Source organism: Salvelinus namaycush, chromosome 3 (assembly GCF_016432855.1).
Source record: "Salvelinus namaycush isolate Seneca chromosome 3, SaNama_1.0, whole genome shotgun sequence".
Lineage (NCBI taxonomy): Eukaryota > Metazoa > Chordata > Actinopteri > Salmoniformes > Salmonidae > Salvelinus > Salvelinus namaycush.
Window position 1 is genome coordinate 76,898,278 of NC_052309.1, and position 22,690 is coordinate 76,920,967.

Below are 22,690 nucleotides of genomic sequence, written 5' to 3' on the forward strand. Positions count from 1 at the left end.
GTCTTTTTATTTTTTGGGGTCGAGTTGATTCAGATCCAAGAACATAGAATTATGTTTGTTTGCTTCATCTACTGTGTTTGTTTCTGGCAGTGGTAACGTTAGGTTGTAAATGACTTCCTCTCCAGCTCTGGGGCAGCAGGGCCATTCAAGTAGCGCAAAGACACACCTAACCTAGAAGGCCAGCCCAAGGCGGCTCAGGGCTCGACGCCCTTGTTTCGTTCAAAGTGAAAACACTACACAAGAAGTGAGGCAGCATAGGGTCGCCCACAACCTGTGGATTTCTGATTTAAAGCACAGGCATGTTAGGAGAAACCTATCTCCAAAAATCCCCCCCATGCAGAGACAGTCAGAGAGATCATTACTCTCAGATTTATCGGGTTTTCATTCCACGGCGGATCAATCACTTGTCATGTACACTTAATGCAACAGCATGTCTGAAATATGTCCAGCACGCTCGTGGCTTAGGAGAGCAAAGCAGAGCAGGGATCTTGATTTGGAGGGTGACATAAACTAATATCATTGAGTGTATCAGTTTGATGTGATTTTCTTCCCTGGGGTCATGGGGTGGGAGATAACTCAGAGGCTGCTGGGATTGGAAACATGCAGACTGGGAGATCACTGTATGGAAGCAGGTAGGGTAGAGGGAACATGGGGCTGAATATTGGACAGTAGGATACATTTTTACTATGACAGCCTATAGCTCCAGTTTATTATGAGGCCATGATATGGAGAATAATTTCATCAGGACTAAAGAAGTAAATCTACAGGGAGGTGTCAGGGATATGACAGGTTGACATGCCCTGTCCGCGCTCCGCTAGGGCCCATGATGATCAAATCACCAGACGACAGACATAGAGTCACAGCTGAGAGGGACTCACCTTGCACTGCAACCAATATTGTGGTGACACCTGGCATTGGGATGTAAAATTGAGTTGAATATTGACCTAGATAAAATGTGACAACAATACAAGCCATTACGTCTTGTTGGAGGGGAAAAGCAGTTGCATGTGTCTGATTTGAGACATGGCAGATATGTCAAAGTCACATCCTTCCAGATGAGGCAATGTGTCTAAAGGCTAAGTTGTCTTTAAGAGAAAATATTAACTCTCAAACCACCATGTTGTTCTGTTAGTGGAACTAGAATATAAACACTCTGTGAGTGTGGCTACTCTAGTAGTCTGTTTTTATATCAGTGTGCACTATCGTCACAAAGCTGCTTCCCCACTTGTTCTATTTTGGTCACCATCTGCAAAGGCAGGAAACAAATGTCACTTAACAGTAATACTTCTGTGAACTAAGCTATTGACTATACCAAGTCAAAATATTCTCAGAGTGCTTTGTTCTATCCTAGTATAGCTGGCAGTAGTATCCGGAATTTTGGTAATATTATATGATGTGCAATATAGCGTTTATTGAATGTTGTCTAAAGTATAGAAAAAAGAGGCAGAGGCTTTTGGAACTAAGGATTATAGATACAGCTTGATATTACATTACTTTAAATCACAATGAGGGAGCCATGTTATTGGCGATGGACTAGTTAAGTGTTCCCCAGATGGTGGATCGGGACCCAGGCTGGGTCGCAGCTACAATATATTCTCCTGGGTCGCAGCTATATCCTCCTGGGTCGCAGCTAAAGCCTGGGTTCTGGCTACATGTATTGTTTTGTTTATCAGATGGTCCACAAAGCTCTTTAGATAGATCCGAGCTAAACAAAGTCTGGAAACCACGGTAGCAGTGAGGGCCAATGAATGGGAGTTGAGAGGATACTCAGTGGTTAACAATAAAAGTCTAATTGATTCTAATTTACTCGACAATGCATGACTGGAAGAAGCCGATTCACTGTATTCACAAAAGCATTTTATTATTCCTATTTAAGTGTACTCAAAATGCTCATGAATTACCAGATTAGTTGAAAGGTAATGGATTTTTGGGGATTAGAATGACAGTATTTTATCTTCATGGCTTAGCTAAACCCATAATCACAGGTGAATGGGAAATTAACTGTGATCATAATGATCAGATGAAATAGTTGGCGGTCTTTGCATTAGCGAAGGTCAAATTGTCAATTACACTGTGTGGGGTTAAACTAATCCTTAATACTGAACACATGCATAATGTATGGGAAAGAAAAGGACATTTATACTGATTAGACTTGAAAAGGGTTATTATAAAGGAATTCTAATAGGATTTAATGTAAGGTATGTCTTTTTCATGTTAACCCATTGTTGAGTATAGGTATTAAACATTGGGCTGGTCAGCTGATGTTCCATTGATGAAAAGCAAGAGAAGAGGTAAAGTTACCAGCAGAGAGCCACGAGGCACCAGCATGCCTGGCATACACCGGCTTGGAGCATATTGATCAAACTGTGCCCAGGATGAGACAGGTGTAAGTCTTAGCAGCAGTTTCATGCTCTGAATACGAAATGACCCATTACGTCAGCAGTGACGAGCACAACAACCCCCCCCCACAATCAGATGTACGTACTGTACCACTATGGTCTTAAGATATTGAGCAGGGCTGGGAATTGGGCATGAGGAGAGTGCAGTCAAATGTCTAAGCAGAGGCTCCTGAACAGATTTGATGATAGTAACACTGTAAGTAAATAAATGTGTCATCTCAGCTGACTTTCAACCAATCACCTTTAGGACAAAGGAATAGCTGAAAAGGTGTAAAACTAAAATAATTTCATTTCTCAGGCCAGTCCAGACAAAACAAAACACATCTGGCAGCTGTTAATACAATAACAAATGCAACCCCTTGACCCTTGTTATTTAGTCAAATGTGTTACAGTAGAGACAGTTCTCCCACAGACTACATAAGAGAAGTGGGACAGAGACAGAAATAATTAGCTTCTCTGGTTTGATAAGGAAACAGCAGAGGACAACTGATATTCTAAGGGAACTGCTTTTACCAACTCACCCACTAGAGGGGGATAAGCAATTCCTCATTATAAACCCATCTGGTCTGAAAGCCATGGTGAAGATCTTGAAGGATTCTGTTAGGACTGTCTGCCATTAAACAGAGATATAATATCAACTGTCACATAGTTAGATCTGGTATCTGTTTTACTCTGTCATCTCCCTCTCCCTAACACTTTTAGCTGGATGACAGTTTTAAAAAGGCATGGCATAATCTTTGCAGTCGCACCAGGGATTTGCTCAGTAGTAACGGTGCATGGGGAAACGGTCTGAGCCCTTCTAAGTGCCAGACTGGAACAGTGGCAGAAGCTTTGATCTAATCTGGTCTGTGTGCCCTCGCGCCAGCCAGCGGTGACTTGGGCAGAGTCAAGTGAGAGAGAGAGGTCGGTAAACTGAACACATTCCCACTGATAGGAGGCTGGGAGCTGGAGCTGTGAAAACTCCAGCAGACAACTAACACATATCAAATCCAGGCACTGAAAATTGGGGACTTGCAGATTCACAGAGATTACATCTCTAGAGAGCAAAGAATTTGACATGGCAGTGCATTCCAAAATCCAACCCCAGATTACAGAGGTCATAGCGTAGAAAACAAATGATCTCTTGTCTGTGTAGATTGGGGAAAATCTCCTTCAGGCACATCTTCTACCAATGCCTGCATGTCTCACAGTAATGACTGTTTGCATACTTAGAGTATCATAGATATATTGTAATAGAGTTTGCTTATGTTCATGTTCACTAGTTTCACAGTGGGATTTTGTTTGTTTCTACTGACTCAACATGACACAAAAGTCATAAAACTAGCTTTTCATGACTGCATCATGACGTAAACAGCAACCTGTCTCTTTTCCATGGTCCCAAACTACAGTATTTACCACTCATCTGTTGCAACCAGGCTTAAGAAGCAAATAAACTGTGATCTGAAAAAAAATCAACATAAAATACAGTGTAAATGATGTACCCAGAGCTGCATTTTCTATTACAATATCCCTGACTAAAATAAATATCCACAGTGAGTTTTGATCCCTAACATTGGAATAAAGCCTCAAGCCATTGTACAAGTTTGGGGGTGGATTTAGCTCCATGTAGCACAGTAATAAAAGCCTCTTTCCTGTGTTTTGGAGACTTTGGATTGTGACCAAGCTACAGAACGGGTTTCATGACTATATTGCCCAGTGTTATTGCAAATCACAGTGGTGTGAGTTCCACTTTTTGTTGTCAGCAAGGTCAAATTGGGCTAGATGGTCAAATCAATGTTTACACTGTGCTGTAATTACCTCCCGATAGCTGTGTCTCTGTTTGGAATACACCTTGGTAATAGGGGGCATATCGACAAACATAAGTCATCTGATTAAGTCGATGATGACTCATTGGCTGTTGTGTTTAATTCCACATCCCCATTTTACCACAGTAATCCCCCATGTAGGTGACCTTCAGACATCCACCTCAGCTGTTTCACTGCCTTGATTAAACATGTGGAAGGTCAAGCTCTTTTAATGAGATCCTCCTCAAAGACATTAACCCTAACGTGTTCAATCATACAATGGCCGGATAAGACATGGATAATGTCGTTGAAGGAAAGCAATGCATTCCTGCTCTGTGTTCTTAACAGTTTAAGGGATTATCAATCAGCCTGCATGATCAATGACAGAAATATTGCCTATTTTCATGACAGAGGAAACTCAGCAATGATGTCATAAATGGAAAATAGGTATGTCAATCAGCACAACAAATCCATCCTGTTTTTGATATGGTCAATATCTAGCAACTTTCATAATGCCTTTCCATTCTCAACAGCCGTACCATCATTGGTATTCTAGGCTGCTCCGCTGCTAATGACGATCTATAATGGTCCTTTCTCAGCCATGTGCTGCTGATAAGGTCCCTGACCAGCAGTGTGATGCAGAAATCCCTACAGTCCTCTGGGAGGCAGGTTTTCAGAGTGGAGACTATATTATCACGTAGTCCAACCAATTACCCCATGGGAACGTCACCACCACTTTACTGGTACACTCCATCTACGCTAGCACAAGCCCCTCGTCCCATTCCCTCTGTCAGGCAGGGGTTGAGGAATGGGGGACTGCAGTGGGTCCCCAGCTGTCCAACATGTCTTGATAGGGAGTCACAATCATGCCGTGGGCCATGACACCCGTCAAGGAATACTGAGGATTACATTGTAATCACCCCACTGTGATTCAAACTCATGCTAAATCAGGTCCCCTTGACAGGATACCACACACACACGCACACGCACGCACGCACACACTCACACACACCACACAGAGTCAGGCCCGCAGGCTGCAGTGTGACAGATAAGTCATAGAGGATGACTCTGTCTGACAGAGGGACACAGTATCTGACCAGACATTAAATGGATTGGTGAATGTAATGCTGTAGGATCTAACTCCATTCAATTCCATTGTGAAATACATCATTTTTTTCTACTTTGCCCTACAACTATAAATATCTGGAAGATCAAAACAAGCTAAAGAGTTTCTGGTCGATTTGATCATTTATTCATTACCTGGAACATGAATGTAGGGTTTATGATTTCAAACTAAAAGTGAATCCCTTAACAAACTTTGTTACTGTCACTGTGTCACTGTACTTTGGGAAAATTGCATTGAAGTCTATTAGCTATGCAGTATTTTAAAACACTGATCTTATCAATTCATTTCAAAGGCTCATCTAAGGGAAAACGGTCATCCAAGTTAAGTTACATTAGGTTTTTTCCGTGGACAATGCCTTAGAAATACAGCATGTAGCTGCCGTTAAAAAAAGCCTCCATGGCCAAAACCAGGTCTCCACCTATTCACAGCACATAATACCCATGCATTCAGACGTTTTGCAGATTAAGTTAGAATAGCTCTGTAGCATTATTTCATAGGGGGAAAAAACGTCACGAGAGATAAATGGTAAATCCTTGTTCTCCATTTGTTGCATCTAACAGTAGGCACCATCTGCTGTATTTGACTGCAGAGTACAACAGTAGTGGGTCCGCAGCTGCCATCCGCAGGCACAGCAACCTGCTCACTGCCTTGTGTTGCACGCCAAACACTCACACAAAAAATAGTACCCTGGGTCTCTCATCATCCACCTGACCCAACCCACCACTCATGGCTGCTTACATAGAGACACACCTGCACATGAAGCACATGACTCGCAGATGAAGCTAAAATGTCTCTAAACTACAGGCAGTTGGTTTGGTTGGCTTGCCTGGAGGGATTACTAAGCATTATCACATTGCACAAATGACACTAAACAGTCCCATGTATCTAATACAAATGTCTTTACACATCTCTCTTCTCTCCTCCTCTCATCCCCACCCTCGTCCCCTCTCTCAGGCAGTAGGTGACTGAGATGGGCGTTCGTCTAGGCCGCTTGAGCGACTCCCCGTGGTGGTGGCCGCTGCTGCTGCTGTTGCTGCTCTGCACTGCCCCCTGGGGCCAAGGTCGGCCTTTCGCAACGCCCTTGCCAGCAGTCAACGTGGCGGTGGTGTTCAGTGGCTCGGCCTACCAGCAGGAGATCAAGGGGCGTCTCAGCAGGGAGAACTTCATGGACCTGCCCTTGGAGGTGAATCCAATCACAGTGCTGGTAAACAACACCAACCCTCGGGCCCTGCTCACGCGCATCTGTGACACACTGGCGGCCAACCGCGTACATGGTGTGGTGTTTGAGGACAACATCGGCTCGGAAGCCGTGGCACAGATCCTGGACTTCATTGCCCTGCAGACGGCCGTGCCCATCGTGGGCATCAGCGGGGGCTCCGCCATGGTCCTGCCACACAAGGTCAGTGACCAGGATTGGGCTGGGGGACACTTGGCTGCTGTGTCTAGGCTGCCTGAGGAACATGCTTAAGTTCAACTTCTTTTTATTTTTGAAATAACCTTGAAGGCCACATTATTTGTTTCCCCAAACGGCTGTAGAGAGTAGCAGCTTAACTGATGTGTGGTTTATGACTACACAGTCACATTACATCAGAGGTTTTAAACCCTTTTTATTCTAGTGACTGTGAAATAAAGAACCGGTAAAGACCCCTGGCACAACTCACAGTACAAATAATAAAACCAAAACAACAATCTCAACGACACAGGTCCCCCAAGGTGAGCAAAGCACTCAGATCTTGAAAGCGCTCCACCACACACACACACAGGCCAACCGTCATTAGTCTGGTGATTATCAGAGTCATAATGAACATTAGCAGACACACATTGCCATTTCCAGGTGACTTACAGCACATGATTATAAACTCACTGAATGTTAATGCTGCCCATACAGACACTGTGGGTTTTTTGTATCTGGTGGTCCTAGGCCAGAAAGACTGAAACAACAAGATACGGTGTTAAACCAGGTAGCAGAGGGATGTCCAAATACTGCATCTAATACACTCATTAAAATATGAAGGTCAAAATCAAAACCTGTCAGCCTCTACCACTTCATCCTTGTTCTATTTCTAAACTTCTGGTCCCACCAGACACAAAGATGTTAAACTAGAGAAATCTATTTGTATTTGCTGGTAACAAATTTACAGTTTACAGTTGGACCCCTCATGTCAATAGAGTTATGCAATGATTTGAAATGTTGTATTACCCGGCATCATGCCCTGGAGTTTGCCACCAGTAAATTGTCAGAGGGATGTTTGTGATACAGATTAGACTGCCGTTAAATTGCTTTTAGAGTAAAGCCTCATAGGTTTAGGAGCAATGATCCCTCTCCCAGAGCGTTACACAAAGGGTTCAGCCACAGAGAGAAACTTTAATTAGACTGAAATGGCTGTATTCTCTAACTATACCACCATCAATCTTCCCATAGGACAAACACAGCTCTGCGTTTTGCAGAGAATCACAATACTACTCACGGAGACAGCGAATGCACGTTATCAGCATCACAATACTACTCACAGAGACAGAGAATGCACGTTATCAGCATCATAATACAACTCACAGAGACAGAGAATGCACGTTATCAGCATCATAATACAACTCACAGAGACAGAGAATGCACGTTATCAGCATCATAATACAACTCACAGAGAGTGGAGAGGGTAGTAAGTTAGTAGTAAGTTAATTAGTAGTAAGTTTTAAGTTCCTCGGCGTACACATCACGGACAAACTGAATTGGTCCACCCACACAGACAGCGTTGTGAAGAAGGCGCAGCAGCGCCTCTTCAACCTCAGGAGGCTGAAGAAATTCGGCTTGTCACCAAAAGCACTCACAAACTTCTACAGATGCACAATCGAGAGCATCCTGTCGGGCTGTATCACCGCCTGGTACGGCAACTGCTCCGCCCACAACCGTAAGGCTCTCCAGAGGGTAGTGAGGTCTGCACAACGCATCACTGGGGGCAAACTACCTGCCCTCCAGGACACCTACACCACCCGATGTCACAGGAAGGCCATAAAAATCATCAAGGACAACAACCACCCGAGCCACTGCCTGTTCACCCCGCTATTATCCAGAAGGCGAGGTCAGTACAGGTGCATCAAAGCAGGGACCGAGAGACTGAAAAACAGCTTCTATCTCAAGGCCATCAAACTGTTAAACAGCCACCACTAACATTGAGTGGCTGCTGCCAAAATACTGACTCAACTCCAGCCCACTTTAATAATGGAAATTGATGGAAATTGATAAAAAAATGTATCACTAGCCACTTTAAACAATGCCACTTAATATAATGTATATGTAGATACTGTACTCTATATCATATACTGCATCTTGCCATCTTTATGTAATACATGTATCACTAGCCACTTTAAACTATGCCACTTTTATGTTTACATACCCTACATTACTCATCTCATATGTATATACTGTACTCGATACCATCTACTGCCTATGCCGTTCTGTACCATCACTCATTCATATATCTTTATGTACATATTCTTTATCCCTTTACACTTGTGTGTATAAGGTAGTAGTTGTGGAATTGATAGGTTAGATTGCTCGTTGGTTATTACTGCATTGTCGGAACTAGAAGCACAAGCATTTCGCTACACTCACATTAACATCTGCTAACCATGTGTATGTGACAAATACCATTTGATTTGATTGGATTTGAGAGACAGAGAATGCACGTTATCAGCATCATAATACAACTCACAGAGACAGAGAATGCACATTATGAGCATCACATCTTTATTGGTTCTATGCAAATTGATGTAGGCTGAGGATACAGAGGACTGGTGGGGCATAGCTCGCCAATCCACCGACCATAAACAAAGCGTTTATTCAGCGGGGGAAATGGAGGGTGATAAAGCAGAATGGCTGACCTCGGCCGGTCAGAGCAGGAAGAGAATACTGCCGCATTGTAATGTCTAATCAATTCTAGTAATTTCAGCTCCGGTAGCTGGCTGTTTGAGTATGCGGCACACAGGGAACTGAGTAGGGGAAAATATGAGGTCTGCCCGCCACCCTCGATTTCCATCAGTTAATCCACAGCTCAAATAGGATTTTCTCTCCCTCATGTTTGTGAGATTTTCCTAATAAACGTGAGAAACGTGTTCCTCCACAACAGGAGACGGCCAGGGCCATGGACTCACAGTACCTTGATTATGCATTCACATTCATACAAATCCTCATGGGGTTGCGGTTCAATAGAGAGCTGGTAAAAAAATGGATGCATTCCAACTCAATTGAATTTAAATACATTTTTCGAAACAAAAAATTGATTCATTGATTCAATCTTTACTTCGTGTTTGACCGAGATGATTGAGAGGGAAAGTGTATTTGTTAGAAGTAACCCGGGGTCCATCAACAAAACAGTAATCAATATAGGGCCCAACAGACTGGCTGGTGTATTAGACACTGTGCTTTGTTACATCCAGCAACCTCGTCTCCCAACAGCTGTCGTTGTAATTGGAATTTCCTTATTCCAGTCCACACATTACTGGACGGCTCCCTTGTCAAATAGCCACATTAATTCAAGGAAACATGTTGGGCAATCAGGGCATGGGCATTGCTTCTTATGGGCAATAAAAGGGGTGTCACTGGCTAGCTAATACCTACAGCAGGTCATTTACACATTTAATTACGCCAAGTTGGGGAACACAACAGCTAATCATTCATGATAAAAATCCAACATAAATAAAATTGGAAAAATGCAATTATCTAAAATTTAAGCAGTTTAATTGAGAGTGTGTGGTAATTACTATGTGTACTACAGTTGAAGTTGGAAGTTTACATACACTTAGGTTGGAGTCATTAAAACTCATTTTTCAAACACTCCACAAATTTCTTGTTAACAAACTATAGTTTTGGCAAGTCGGTTAGGACATCTACTTTTGTTCCAACAATTGTTTTCAGACAGATTATTTCTCTTATAATTCACTGTATCACAATTCCAGTGGGTCAGAAGTTCACGTAGACTAAGTTGACTGTGCCTTTAAACAGCTTGGAAAATTCCAGAAAATGATGTCATGGCTTTAGAAGCTTCTGATAGGCTAATTGACATAATTTGAGTCAATTGGAGGTGTACCTGTGGATGTATTTCAAGGCCTACCTTCAAACTCAGTGCCTGTTTGCTTGACATCATGGGAAAATCAAAAGAAATCAGCCAAGACCTCCACAAGTCTGGTTCCTCCTTGGGAGCAATTTCCAAACGCCTGAAGATATCATGTTCATCTGTACAAACAATAGTACACAAGTATAAACACCACGGGACCACGCAGCCGTCATACCGCTCAGGAAGGAGACGTGTTCTGTCTCCTAGAGATGAACGTACTTTGGTGCGAAAAGTGCAAATCAATCCCAGAACAACAGCAAAGGACCTTGTGAAGATGCTGGAGGAAACAGGTACAAAAGTATCTATATCCAGAGCAAAACGAGTCCTATATCAACATAACCTGAAAGGCCGCTCAACAAGAAAGAAGCCACTGCTCCAAAACCATCATAAAAAACCCAGACTACGGTTTGGAAAATGTTGTGGATATATTGATACATCTCATGACATCAGTCAGGAAGTTAAAGCTTGGTCGCAAATGGGTCTTCCAAATGGACAATGACCCCAAGCATACTTCCAAAGTTGTGGCAAAATGGCTTAAGTACAACAAAGTCAAGGTATTGGAGTGGCCATCACAAAGCCCTGACCTCAACCCTATTGAAAATTTGTGGGCAGAACTGAAAAAGCGTGTGCGAGCAAGGAGGCCTACAAACCTGACTCAGTTACACCAGCTCTGTCAGGAGGAATGGGCCAAAATTCACCCAACTTATTGTGGGAAGCTTGTGGAAGGCTACCCAAAATGTTTGACCCAAGTTAAACAATTTAAAGGCAATGCTACCAAATACTAATTGAGTGTATGTAAACTTCTGACCCACTTTGAATGTGATGAAAGAAATAAAAGCTGAAATAATTTTTTCTCTCTACTATTATTCTGACATTTCACATTCTTAAAATAAAGTGGTGATCCTAACTGACCTAAGACAGGGAATTTTTGCTAGGATTAAATGTCAGGAATTGTGAAATGTATATGTATTTGGCTAAGGTTTATGTAAACTTCCGACTTCAACTGTATGTACAATACTGTGAAGGCTAGTTCGTAATGACACATGGGCCATGTGACTTGGCTTATAATCAGTTATACGAACGTTAGATCATGCAATAACAACATAATAACAATAGTACAATACAAAACACAAGGCTTGTATGCAGAGCAGAGAACACTTAATGTTGTTGGATCCAGAGTTGATGGCAGAGAGAGAAACTGAAGTGGCACAGACCTCATTAGAGGCTGGCATAGAGCCTTGCCCACGGCATGGTGGCACTCACGGACTCAGACTGATTAGAAGAGCTCTGTCTTTATAAAAAACCAAGGCCACCAACAGCCCCTGCCAGAGCAGGTGGAGACAAGTATGGCGGAAGGTGATGTCCATCAGCACATCTGTTTCGTGTCCCTGAGCCTGAACATGAATGGTACCTTTCCACAGGAAACAGAGGTAGTTTGCAGCTAGCGCAGCCTTGTGTAGTGATGTCATCCTTCCTATGGCTTAAGTCAACTAAACTGTCTTCACTGGAACAATTAGTGGACTATGGACTCAAATCCAGGCTTGGGCTGGTCTATATGCTACTTACACAATGTGTGCCAGTACCAAACAGAGTGATTTAAATGTTCAAAGATACAATCCTATGGAAAAGTGAGTTAATTTACAGAATATGGAAATAAACGCTCACAAAATGTGTTTATGTGCTTACGCACTGGACATGAATATTCATGACTTCATTTAAAATGTGATGGCACTTAAATGTCACCACTTCAGATGCAGCCATTTATATGAACCTTTAAGATACCTTTAAATTAGCTTTTCAATGAGGCTGAGCGATTGCTCACCATTGATTGATTAGTGGGACACCGTCCAAGCTGGTTGACAAGCCAACTCAATCACTTAAAATGTTGTCTCTGAGAAAGCCTGGAGTTTGATCTCGTTCGAAGAGGAAGGCGAAAATTAACTGAGAACAGATTCCTATCCTGAGGAGATTTTGCTCAATTAGCATGTTGATTGGCTAAATTACAATAAACCATTAGAAACCTATTATTCCCTTTTTCTTTCGCAATTAGAAAAAGTTGAAACAATCATTGGATAATCAATAGCCTAGCAGACACAAAGAATACAATCAATGGAATGTATGTGGGTGAGGACAAACAGGGTTTTACAAGAAGTATAGGACAAATTCAGACAAACCCAACTGAATGTGCTTGTCTGTTGTCTATCTGTTGTCTGTCTGCAGTCATCGAACAGAGAGAGAGAGCTTCCTTAACAGAGGATTCTAATCTAGCTGTGAGGCATGCAGCCATATATCACCTTCTGATGGAATTTAAATAAAATCTGCTTCACCATTGCCAATCAATCATGGCTAACACGCATGCCTGGAATGTTAAAATGCAAGGGGGGCTTTGGTGCATTCATTCCCACTGGGGATTTACAACCAGGGGTGACTGGTGGCTGCTATGTACGACATGACGGTAGAGATGCTTCAGCCTTATCCTCCTCTTCCTTCTCAGGATGAAACACATATGTAGGATCTTCATTTGACCAGTTTCTCACAGCTGGAAAATAAACCTACAGCAACAGGAAATTATTATTATTGTGTGGATTATAATTAATGAACATTTTTGTAGGGGTTGATACATTTTTTGTTAGGGCAAATCAAGTCTGACATTTTTAAGTGATAATTACAAACTTTAGAAGCATTTTTAAACATTGAATACACTACACGTTTGCATTTCCTGCTATACGGGACATTTCCTGCACCAACAGGGTGATCAAATTAAGATCCTACATATGTAGGACAAACACAGAATCACATGCATACTGGGGAAATGTACTTACAAACCAGTGGATGCTGCTGAGGGGAGGACGGCTCATAATAATGTCTGGAACGGATTAAATGGAATGGCATCATACAAATGGAAACTGTAAGGACCGACGCTGGGAGACGAGAAGCAAGTACAGGGAGTGAAAATGTAATGGATAATAGACAAGAAACAAACAAGGACAGCATCTTGACAGGGGAAAATATAACAACATCAATGCTGACACAGGGAACAAACTGAGGAGCAGACAGATATAGAGGGGCAATCAACAAAGTAATGGAGTCCGGGTGATTCCAATATTGTGCAGATGCACGTAATGATGGTGACAGGTGTGCGTAATGATGGACCGCCTGGCGCCCTCGGGCGCCAGAGAGGGGAAGCGGGAGCAGGCGTGACAGGAAACCATGTGTTTGGTGTATTTGATACCATTCCAACCATTATGCTCCAGCCATTACCACAAGCCCTTCCTCCCCAAAGAAGGTGTCACCAACCTCCTGTGATATAAACAACGGTACCCAAATTATGATTTGATATGTACTATATTACATGTGATTTTTGACTAAGTCATGTTTTAACATGATTCACAAGGGGAATAGCAGGGTCCAGTCATGTATCAAATGTTTAACCACAACACACTTGCAGCAAAACCCAATAGATGGAGACATGAGTAGTAGTCCCAGGTAGACAAGACAACCTTCAGACTGTGTCTGTCCAGCCGTCTCGCTTCACACACCTATCATTGGGGACCGAATCCTAATTTGAGATTTATGGATGCAACCCACATTTTTTTATTACATCTTAGATCTCCCATTGACATTAACGCATAATTTATGCATACGTTTAAATTTATCTTAAGTTAGGATTGGGTCCAGAGTCTCTTTGCTTCAGTGGTCCGGAGAGGTGTGGGAAATAGGGCGAGCAGCAGCAGCAGCAGCAGCAGACCTCGTTTCTCAGAGCAGGAAGGGGAGCCTGTGGCCCATCCCTAAAGTAGAGCAACCTTTTTCTCCCTTCCTTTCTTCACATCCTAAACCTACTTGTGTCCCTCTCTACCTCGTTGCTTTGCATCCTGGGGCCAGTGACACAGATACAGTACGAACTGTCTAGACAGGGCTAAATAGGCTGGGATGGTTTTCAGAGGAACTGTATGGGAATCTGCAATCTCAGTAGGGATGCATGAATACATAAGAAAATCACCTAATATATGTTTTGTCCTGGTTTTCTGCAAGTCAAAGGCATATAATACTAGATCATTTAGCATGAGAATTACAGAGTACAATACAATTCAGACAGACTAATGAATTTGTGCTCACTTTAGTGTTACAATGTAATATAAATGCATTCAAAATTGATATAATAACACTCAAACGTACAATATGATTGTAATTCAGTGCTATGTGTTACTGCATTTGGATCTCCTCCATCGTTGTGAGGAAGGACAAATGACTACGGCGGTGTACGTCTGTTCCTCGGCCCTGCGCAGGGTCCCTGTGACGTCAGCACATAGGACGAGCACATGACGACAGTGCCAGGGCACATCACGCTGGGAGTTGCAGGCGGACATATGCCGCAGCAAAGATCCATGTCCAGAAGTCACTCACCATCGGAGAGAGAGAGAGAGGGAGAGCGACAGAGAAAGAGAGAGAGGGAGAGAGAGAACAGGCTGCCATGTGCTCCTCTTGCACTAAGGGAGGAAGAATAGAGAAAGAGAGAACAAGAGAGAACAAGGGAGAGCACGTCGGCGTCTTTCTCTCCACCGGCCCTTCTGGAAGGGCTACTCGCTGCCGGGCTCCCTCCCTCCCTCAGATTTATTTTGCAACTTCTGAATCATTTACAACACAGTACAGACCCCCTGCTCTAATCTCTCAAGCCCCTAGGACCACCATTTCAGGTGTCCTTGCAGTTGCAACTTTGTGTTTCATTGAAAATCCTAATTTCTTTTCCTTAGTTAAAAAAAACAACATTATATCTCCATCAATAATTAGCGACAGCTCTTTGTTTCTGTGAGAGTCCTTCAAATGCCCACCATTGGTCCAGATATTTAAAACAAATCAGTAGCCTAAACTTTGTGTGTAGAGAGCATTGTATTCTGAAAAGAAAATCTGTTGTATTGGGGTTCTTGACTACTGACTAGTGGTCCTTTAAAAGCATCTGTGCAGTGATATATATGGCTTTTATCTCTCATCCGGCACTGACAGAAATGGCCGCCTCGCTTCGCGTTCCTAGGAAACTATGCAGTATTTAGTTTTTTTATGTGTTATTTCTTACATTGTTACCCCAGGAAATCTTAGGTTTTATTACATACAGTCGGGGAGGAACTATTGGATATAAGAGCAACGTCAACTCACCAACATTACGACCAGGACTTTCCCGAAGCGGAGCCTCTGTTTGGCCCACCACCCAGGACAATGGATCGGATCCCAGCCGGCGACCCAAAACAATGGCGCCGCAGGAGGGACAGACGGAGCGGTCTTCGCGCACCGCTCCCGAGCATACTACTCGACAATGTCCAGTCTCTTGACAACAAGGTAGACGAAATCCAAGCAAGGGTTGCCTTCCAAAAAGACATCAGAGAATGTAACGTTCTTTGTTTCACGGAAACATGGCTCACTCGAGACACGCTATCGGAGTCGGTACAGCCACCTGGTTTCTTCATGCATCGCGCCGACAGAAACAAGCATCGCTCTGGTAAGAAGAAGGGTGGGGTGTATGCCTTATGATTAACGAGACGTGGTGTGATCATAACAACATACAGGAACTCAAGTCCTTTTGTTCACCTGACATAGAATTCCTCACAATCAAATGCCGACCGCATTATCTACCAAGAGAATTCTCTTCGATCATAATCACAGTTGTGTATATTCCCCCCCAAGCAGACACATCAACGGCCCTGAACGAACTTCATTTGACTCTATGTGAACTGGAAACCACATATCCTGAGGCTGCATTTATTGTAGCTGGGGATTGTAACAAGGCTATTCTGAAAACAACGCTCCCTAAATTTTATCAGCATATCGATTGCGCGACCCGGGCTGGCAAAACCCTGGATCATTGTTATTCTAACTTCCGCGACGCATATAAGGCCTGATAGGCTTGATTACCAACAACGACGAGACGGCCTACTGGGAGGAGGTGAGGGCCCTCGGAGTGTGGTGTCAGGAAAATAACCTCACACTCAATGTCAACAAAACAAAGGAGATGATCGTGGACTTCAGGAAACAGCAGAGGGAGCAGCCCCCTATCCACATCGACGGGACAGTAGTGGAGAGGGTGGAAAGTTTTAAGTTCCTCGGCATACACATTACGGACAAACTGAAATGGTCCACCCACACAGACAGCGTTGTGAAGAAGGTGCAGCAGCGCCTCTTCAACCTCAGGAGGCTGAAGAAATTTGGCTTGTCACCAAAAACACTCACAAACTTTTACAGATGCACAATCGAGAGCATCCTGTCGGGCTGTATCACCGCCTGGTAAGGCAACTGCTCCGCCCACAACCGTAAGGCTCTCCAGAGGGTAGTGAGGTCTGCACAACGCATCACCGGGGGCAAACTACCTGCCCTCCAGGACACCTACACCACCCGATGTCACAGGAAGGCCGAAAAGATCATCAAGGACAACAACCACCCGAGCCACTGCCTGTTCACCCCGCTACCACCCAGAAGGCGAGGTCAGTACAGGTGCATCAAAGCGGGGACCAAGAGACTGAAAAACAGCTTCTATCTCAAGACCATCAGACTGTTAAACAGCCATCACTAACATTGAGTGGCTGCTGCCAACATACTGACTCAACTCTAGCCACTTTAATAATGGAAAAATGTATTTAATAAATGTATCACTAGCCACTTTAAACAATGCCACTTTATATAATGTTTACATACCCTACATTACTCATCTCATATGTATATACTGTACCCTATACCATCTACTGCATCTTGCCTATGCCGTTCGGCCATCACTCATTCATATATTTTTATGTACATATTCTTATTCATTCCTTTACACTTGTGTGTATAAGGTAGTTGTTGTGAAATTGTTAGGTTAGATTACTTGTTAGATATTACTGCATGGTCGGAACTAGAAGCACAAGCATTTCGCTACACTCACATTGACATCTGCTAATCATGTGTATGTGACAAATACAATTTGATTTGATCTGACCCCGATTCAACCCCTTTGTAAAGCATTCAGCTGCTAGTCTTTTACTCACAAAGCACTCAAGCAAAGAGCCAGTTGGCTAGTATAAAGCATAAAATTAGGGAGAAGACATGAGATATATGTTTTTGTTACAGTATATAAAGACACATCACTCTATCTTGTTGTTTGTAAGCAGATTACAGAAGACAACTGACCACTGACCAGACTCCACAGCTTGGGACTAAGGTTCTATCTGCATTTCTGCAGATAGTACTCTAAATACCCCAATTCATGGTGTTCAGTTCAAAATAATACTATTAAAAAATTGCTGACACCATTCAAACCAATAAGGGGATGGAACATTAAAGCCAGTCATCTCAGAATATTTATTTTTTTGCAGATAGAACCTTGTAGTCCTAAATTCTCACAGTGCCAGTGGAAGCTAAGCTGTTAACTAGATGCCTTTTAGTCTTCTTTATGAAATGTACACACTTACAGTACAGAGGCACAATGGGACGTCAATCTATAGTCACAACCCTTTCATGGAAACAACAACGCCATATACTAATCACCATCAACATAAAGAAACAAACATCTGGCAAACATCTGGCCCTACACCAATAGGAGAACGTAGTATTGGTAATGGACACCTGTTTCCAACCAGATTCTCTTAAATCCCCCCAAGCCATGTGATTTGGACAGTATTGTCCATGTCTAACAGAATGTATCATCAGATATGGGTTGTGTCCTGATCCAGCATGGTTAAGAACTCCTGAGTGGCGCAGCAGTCTAAGGCACTGTATATCAGTGCTAGAGGTGTCACTACAGACCCTGGTTTGATTCCAGGCTGTATCACAACTGGCTGTGATTTGGAGTCCAATAGGGCGGTGCACAATTGGCCCAGTGTTGTCCGGGGTAAGCTGTCATTGTAAATAAGAATTTGTTCTTAACTGTCTTGCCTAGTTAAATAAATAAAAAGAGCTTTAGCATGCTGGGAACGGCTGTAGCTGAGCCTATGGCTGTCCGCTGTCCATGCTCAGGGCTCATTTGGACTACAGTACAGTTCTAATTGAGTGGTTACTAACACACTTCTCTAGATAGAACCTTAGGGTGTTTTTGGCTGAGAGTCACAGTGTGATCGTGTACACATACTACACACAGGCACATACACACACAAACACACACACATGCCCTGGAGCAAATTGATTTTACACTCTGCCAGATGAATACTCATGGCATACAAGTGGTGAAAAAGGCTGCACGCACAGAAAGAAGGCAGTAACTTAAACAGATTTGCTGCGGGACACTGAGAGGAGTTAGAACATTGTAGATGTATGTCATATTCGCAACCTGCTCCTTTACTAACCTGCATAACACCCTTGCTCTTGCTAAGCAAATGTTGCAAGATGTTTTATTGTCCCTTCTACTGTATCACATCTACAGTACCTCCAAGGTAATATAGGAGGAGGTATTTTGTATATGGAAAAGGGTAGTAAACAAATAGCTAAATGTTCAATGTTACTAATTGAAATAGAAACAGAGAGGATGTGATATTCAGAGCAATGAGAACGGTCAGTGGAGACACTCAGAGGAATAGACCAGTATGATGTCTGCCATCAGGAGACACACAGATGGTTTTAACCTACTTTAGACTTCTCTGAAGGACAACAAGGAGACAGAATGAAACAGCAGAACAAGAGAACAGAGTAGTCCTGGTCTCTGGATACCTGGCTTTCTGTAACCCCAAACCTCAACAAGCTTCATGACCATGACAGAGACAGAGCACAGTCCCATAGAGAAGGAAAGGGACAGGTAAGGTCCAGCTTGAGTGAAGCAGTGACTTCTGGGTACTGCTCTGATAGCATCAAGGAAAAATGGCACACAGTGCCTTCAGAAAGTATTCACACCTCTTGACCTTTTTCCATATTTTGTTGTGTTACAAAGTGGGATTAAAATGGATTTAACTGTAATTTTTTGGTCAACAATCTACACAAAAAACAAACAAAATATATATATATATCTTGATTAGATAAGTATGTTAGAATCACCTTTGACAGCGATTACAGTTGTGAGTCTTTCTGGGTAAGTCTCTAAAAGTGTTCCACACGTGGATTGTGCAACATTTTCCATTATTCTTTTCAAAATTCTTCAAGCTCTGTCAAGTTGGTGGTTGATCATTGCTAGACAACCATTTTCAGGTCTTGTCATAAATGTTCAAATAGATTTAAGTCAAAACTGTAACTCGGCCACTCAGGAACATTCACTGCCTTCTTGGTTAGCAACTCCAGTGTACCTTATGTGTAAGGTTATTGTCCTGCTGAAAGGTGAATTAATCTCCCAGTGTCTGGTGGAAAGCAGACTACACCATGTCTTCCTCTAGGATTTTGCCTGTGCTTAGCTCCATTCAGCTTATTTTTTATCCTGAGTCCTCCCCAGTCCTTAACTCTTTCAAGCATACCTATAACATGATGCAGCCACCACTATGCTTGAAAATATGGAGAGTGGTACTCAGTCATGTGTTATATTGGATTTGCCCCAAACATAACACTTTGTAATCAGGACAAAAGTGAATTGCTTTGCCACATTTTCTTGAAGTATTATTTTAGTGCCTTGTTGCAAACAAGTTTTGGAATATTTTTATTCTGTAAAGGCTTACTTTTTTTTCACTCTGTCAATTAGGTTAGTATTGTGGAGTAACTAAAATTACTAATACTGAAGGTTTTCTCGGTATCACAGCCATTAAACTCTGTAAATGTTTTTCTTTCCTTCCTTCTTTTCTTTCCAAAACACTTGAGAGTGCTGTCTCTGTTCAACTTTCACGTTATCTCTATCAAAATGATCTTCTAGACCCTAACCAGTCAGGCTTCAAGATGGGTCCCTCAACCGAGACTGCTCTTCTCTGTGTCACGGAGACTCTCCGCACTGCCAAAGCTGACTCTGTCCCCTCTGTTCTCATCCTCCTAGATCTATACGCTGTCTTTGACACCATGAACCATCAGATCCTCCTCTCCACCCTCTCAGGGCTGGGCGTCTCAAGCTCTGCATATTATTGGATTGCATCCTTCCTGGCAGGCTGCTCCTACCAGGTGACGTAGAGAGGATCTGTCTGCACAACTTACTCTCACTACTGGTGTCCCCCAGGGCTCGGTTCGAGGCCCTCTCCTTTTCTCTCTATACACCAAGCCACTCGGCTCCATCATATCACATGGTCTCTCCTATCATTGCTATGCGGATGAGACTCAACTACTTTTCTCCTTCCCCCCTTCTGACACCCAGGTGGCGACACGCATCTCTGCGTGCCTGGCAGATATCTGAACATGGATGTCGGTCCACCACCTCAAGCTTAACCTTGACAAGACAGAGCTGCTCTTCCTTCCGGGGAAGGCCTGCCCGCTCAAAGACCTCTCCATCACGGTTGACAACTCTAGTGTTGCCCTCCCAGAGCGGAACGAACCTTGGTGTGACCCTGGACAACACCCTGTCGTTCTCTGCAAACATCAAAGCAGCGACTCACTCCTGCAGGTCTACAACATCCGTAGAGTACGACCCTACCTCACGCAGGAAACGCTGCAGGTCCTACTCCGGGCACATGGCAACTCGCTGTTGTCTGGGCTCCCCGCTTGTGCCATCAAACCCCTGCAGCTTATCCGGAACGCTGCAGCCCGCCTGGTTTTCAACCTTCCCAAGTTCTCCCATGTCACCCCGCTCCTCCGCACACTCCACTGGCTTCCAGTTGAAGCTTTCATCCACTACAAGACCATGGTGCTTACCAACGGAACAGCAAGGGGAACTGCAACTCCCTACCTTCAGGCTATGCTCAAATCCTACACCCCAACCCGAGCACTCCGTTCTGCCACCTCAGGTCTCTTGGCCCTCCCACCCCTGCCCAGTCCAAGCTCTTCTCTGTCCTGGCACCACAATGGTGGAACCAGCTTCCCCCTGAGTCCCTGCCCATCTTCCAAAAACATCTGAAACCCTACCTCTTCAAACAGTATCTTAAATAATCCTCCTCCACCTCCTTTACCCATTTACCAATAGGTGCCCTTCTTTGCGAGGCATTGGAAAACCTCCCTGGTCTTTGTGGTTGAATCTGTGTTTGAAATTCACTGCTCGACTGAGGAACCTTAAAGATATTTGTATGTGTGGGGTTCAGAAATGAGGTAGTCATTCAAAAATCATGTTAAACACTATTTTGCACACAGAGTGAATCCATGAAACTTATTATGTGACTTGTTAAGCACATTTTTACTCCTGAACTTATTTAGGCTTGCCATAACAAAGGGGTTGAATAATTGTCTCAAGACATTTCAACTTTCATTTTTTATTCATTTGTAAACATTTCAAAAAACATAATTCCACTTTGACATTATGGGGTATTGTGTATAGATCAGTGACCAAAAAAAATAAATGTAATCCATTTTAAATTCAGGCTCTAACACAATTTTTGGGGGGAAAAAGTCAAACGGTGTGAACGCTTTCTGAAGGAACTGTATGTGTAAATGGCATAATATTAAGAAACTGAGCCTCACCAAAATCATTCTCACTTAGGAGTGGCAAAAGTACAATTTTTTATCATCAAATCTACTTTATAGAATTATTTGGGGGGGATAAAGAAAATTATACACTTTTTATTTATTATAAAGTTGGCGTTTATGCAACGTAATTTAAAAAGTGAAAGTCTTAATGATCAACCCAGATATGCAACCAGTGAAACAGTAAAATCTCTGTAATTGATGTAACTTTTTATTACACTTTGTTTATCATTACAATTCACTGGGGTTGCACATGATTTACGATGCTATTGGTTTTACAAAGCAATTATGGTGCAATGATTTCTATGAGGAGCGTGCTTAATTCAAAACCAATAAACAATCATTAACTTCTCTTAGAGTCAAGACATATCAATGGCATCCAACCCGAAAATGTACTGTATGGGTCATAAGCAGTTTTAAAAACAATGATGGATTCTGTTATTTTCTAGTAAGAAACACAAAAATAAAACCCTGCCCTGTGTCAGCCCATAGCCTTCCCAGGTTGCAAAAATATGTTTATGCCAAGACCATTACGGATATGAATATTTCAACAAGATTGATGGAAAAAAACATATATTATTCTGTTCCCTGAACATACTAAAATAAGACAAACGCTCTTACAAACACACACAGACAAGAAACAGCTCTGATCTTCCTCAAAATTCCTGGATAACTTTAGTTAACACAACACAGCATTTTCATACTCCTCTCTCAAAGGTCAAAGAGGAGAGACATCTTGAGAAAAGTGAGAGATAAAAAGAGAAAACAGGGGCTGGGCTCAGTGACAGTGGGCTCAGTGAT

At 42.8% G+C, this 22,690-nt stretch overlaps 1 protein-coding gene across 1 annotated transcript in view; it reads left to right on the top strand.

Annotated features, from left to right (window-relative positions):
* Nucleotides 1-6,279: 6,279 nt before the first annotated feature.
* Nucleotides 6,280-22,690, top strand: part of LOC120044621 (glutamate receptor ionotropic, NMDA 2C-like) — a 55,126-nt gene continuing 38,715 nt past the window's right edge. The window contains exon 1 of the mRNA XM_038989292.1: nucleotides 6,280-6,708. Coding sequence (XP_038845220.1) covers nucleotides 6,280-6,708 — 429 coding nt within the window. The remainder of the gene's footprint in view (nucleotides 6,709-22,690) is intronic.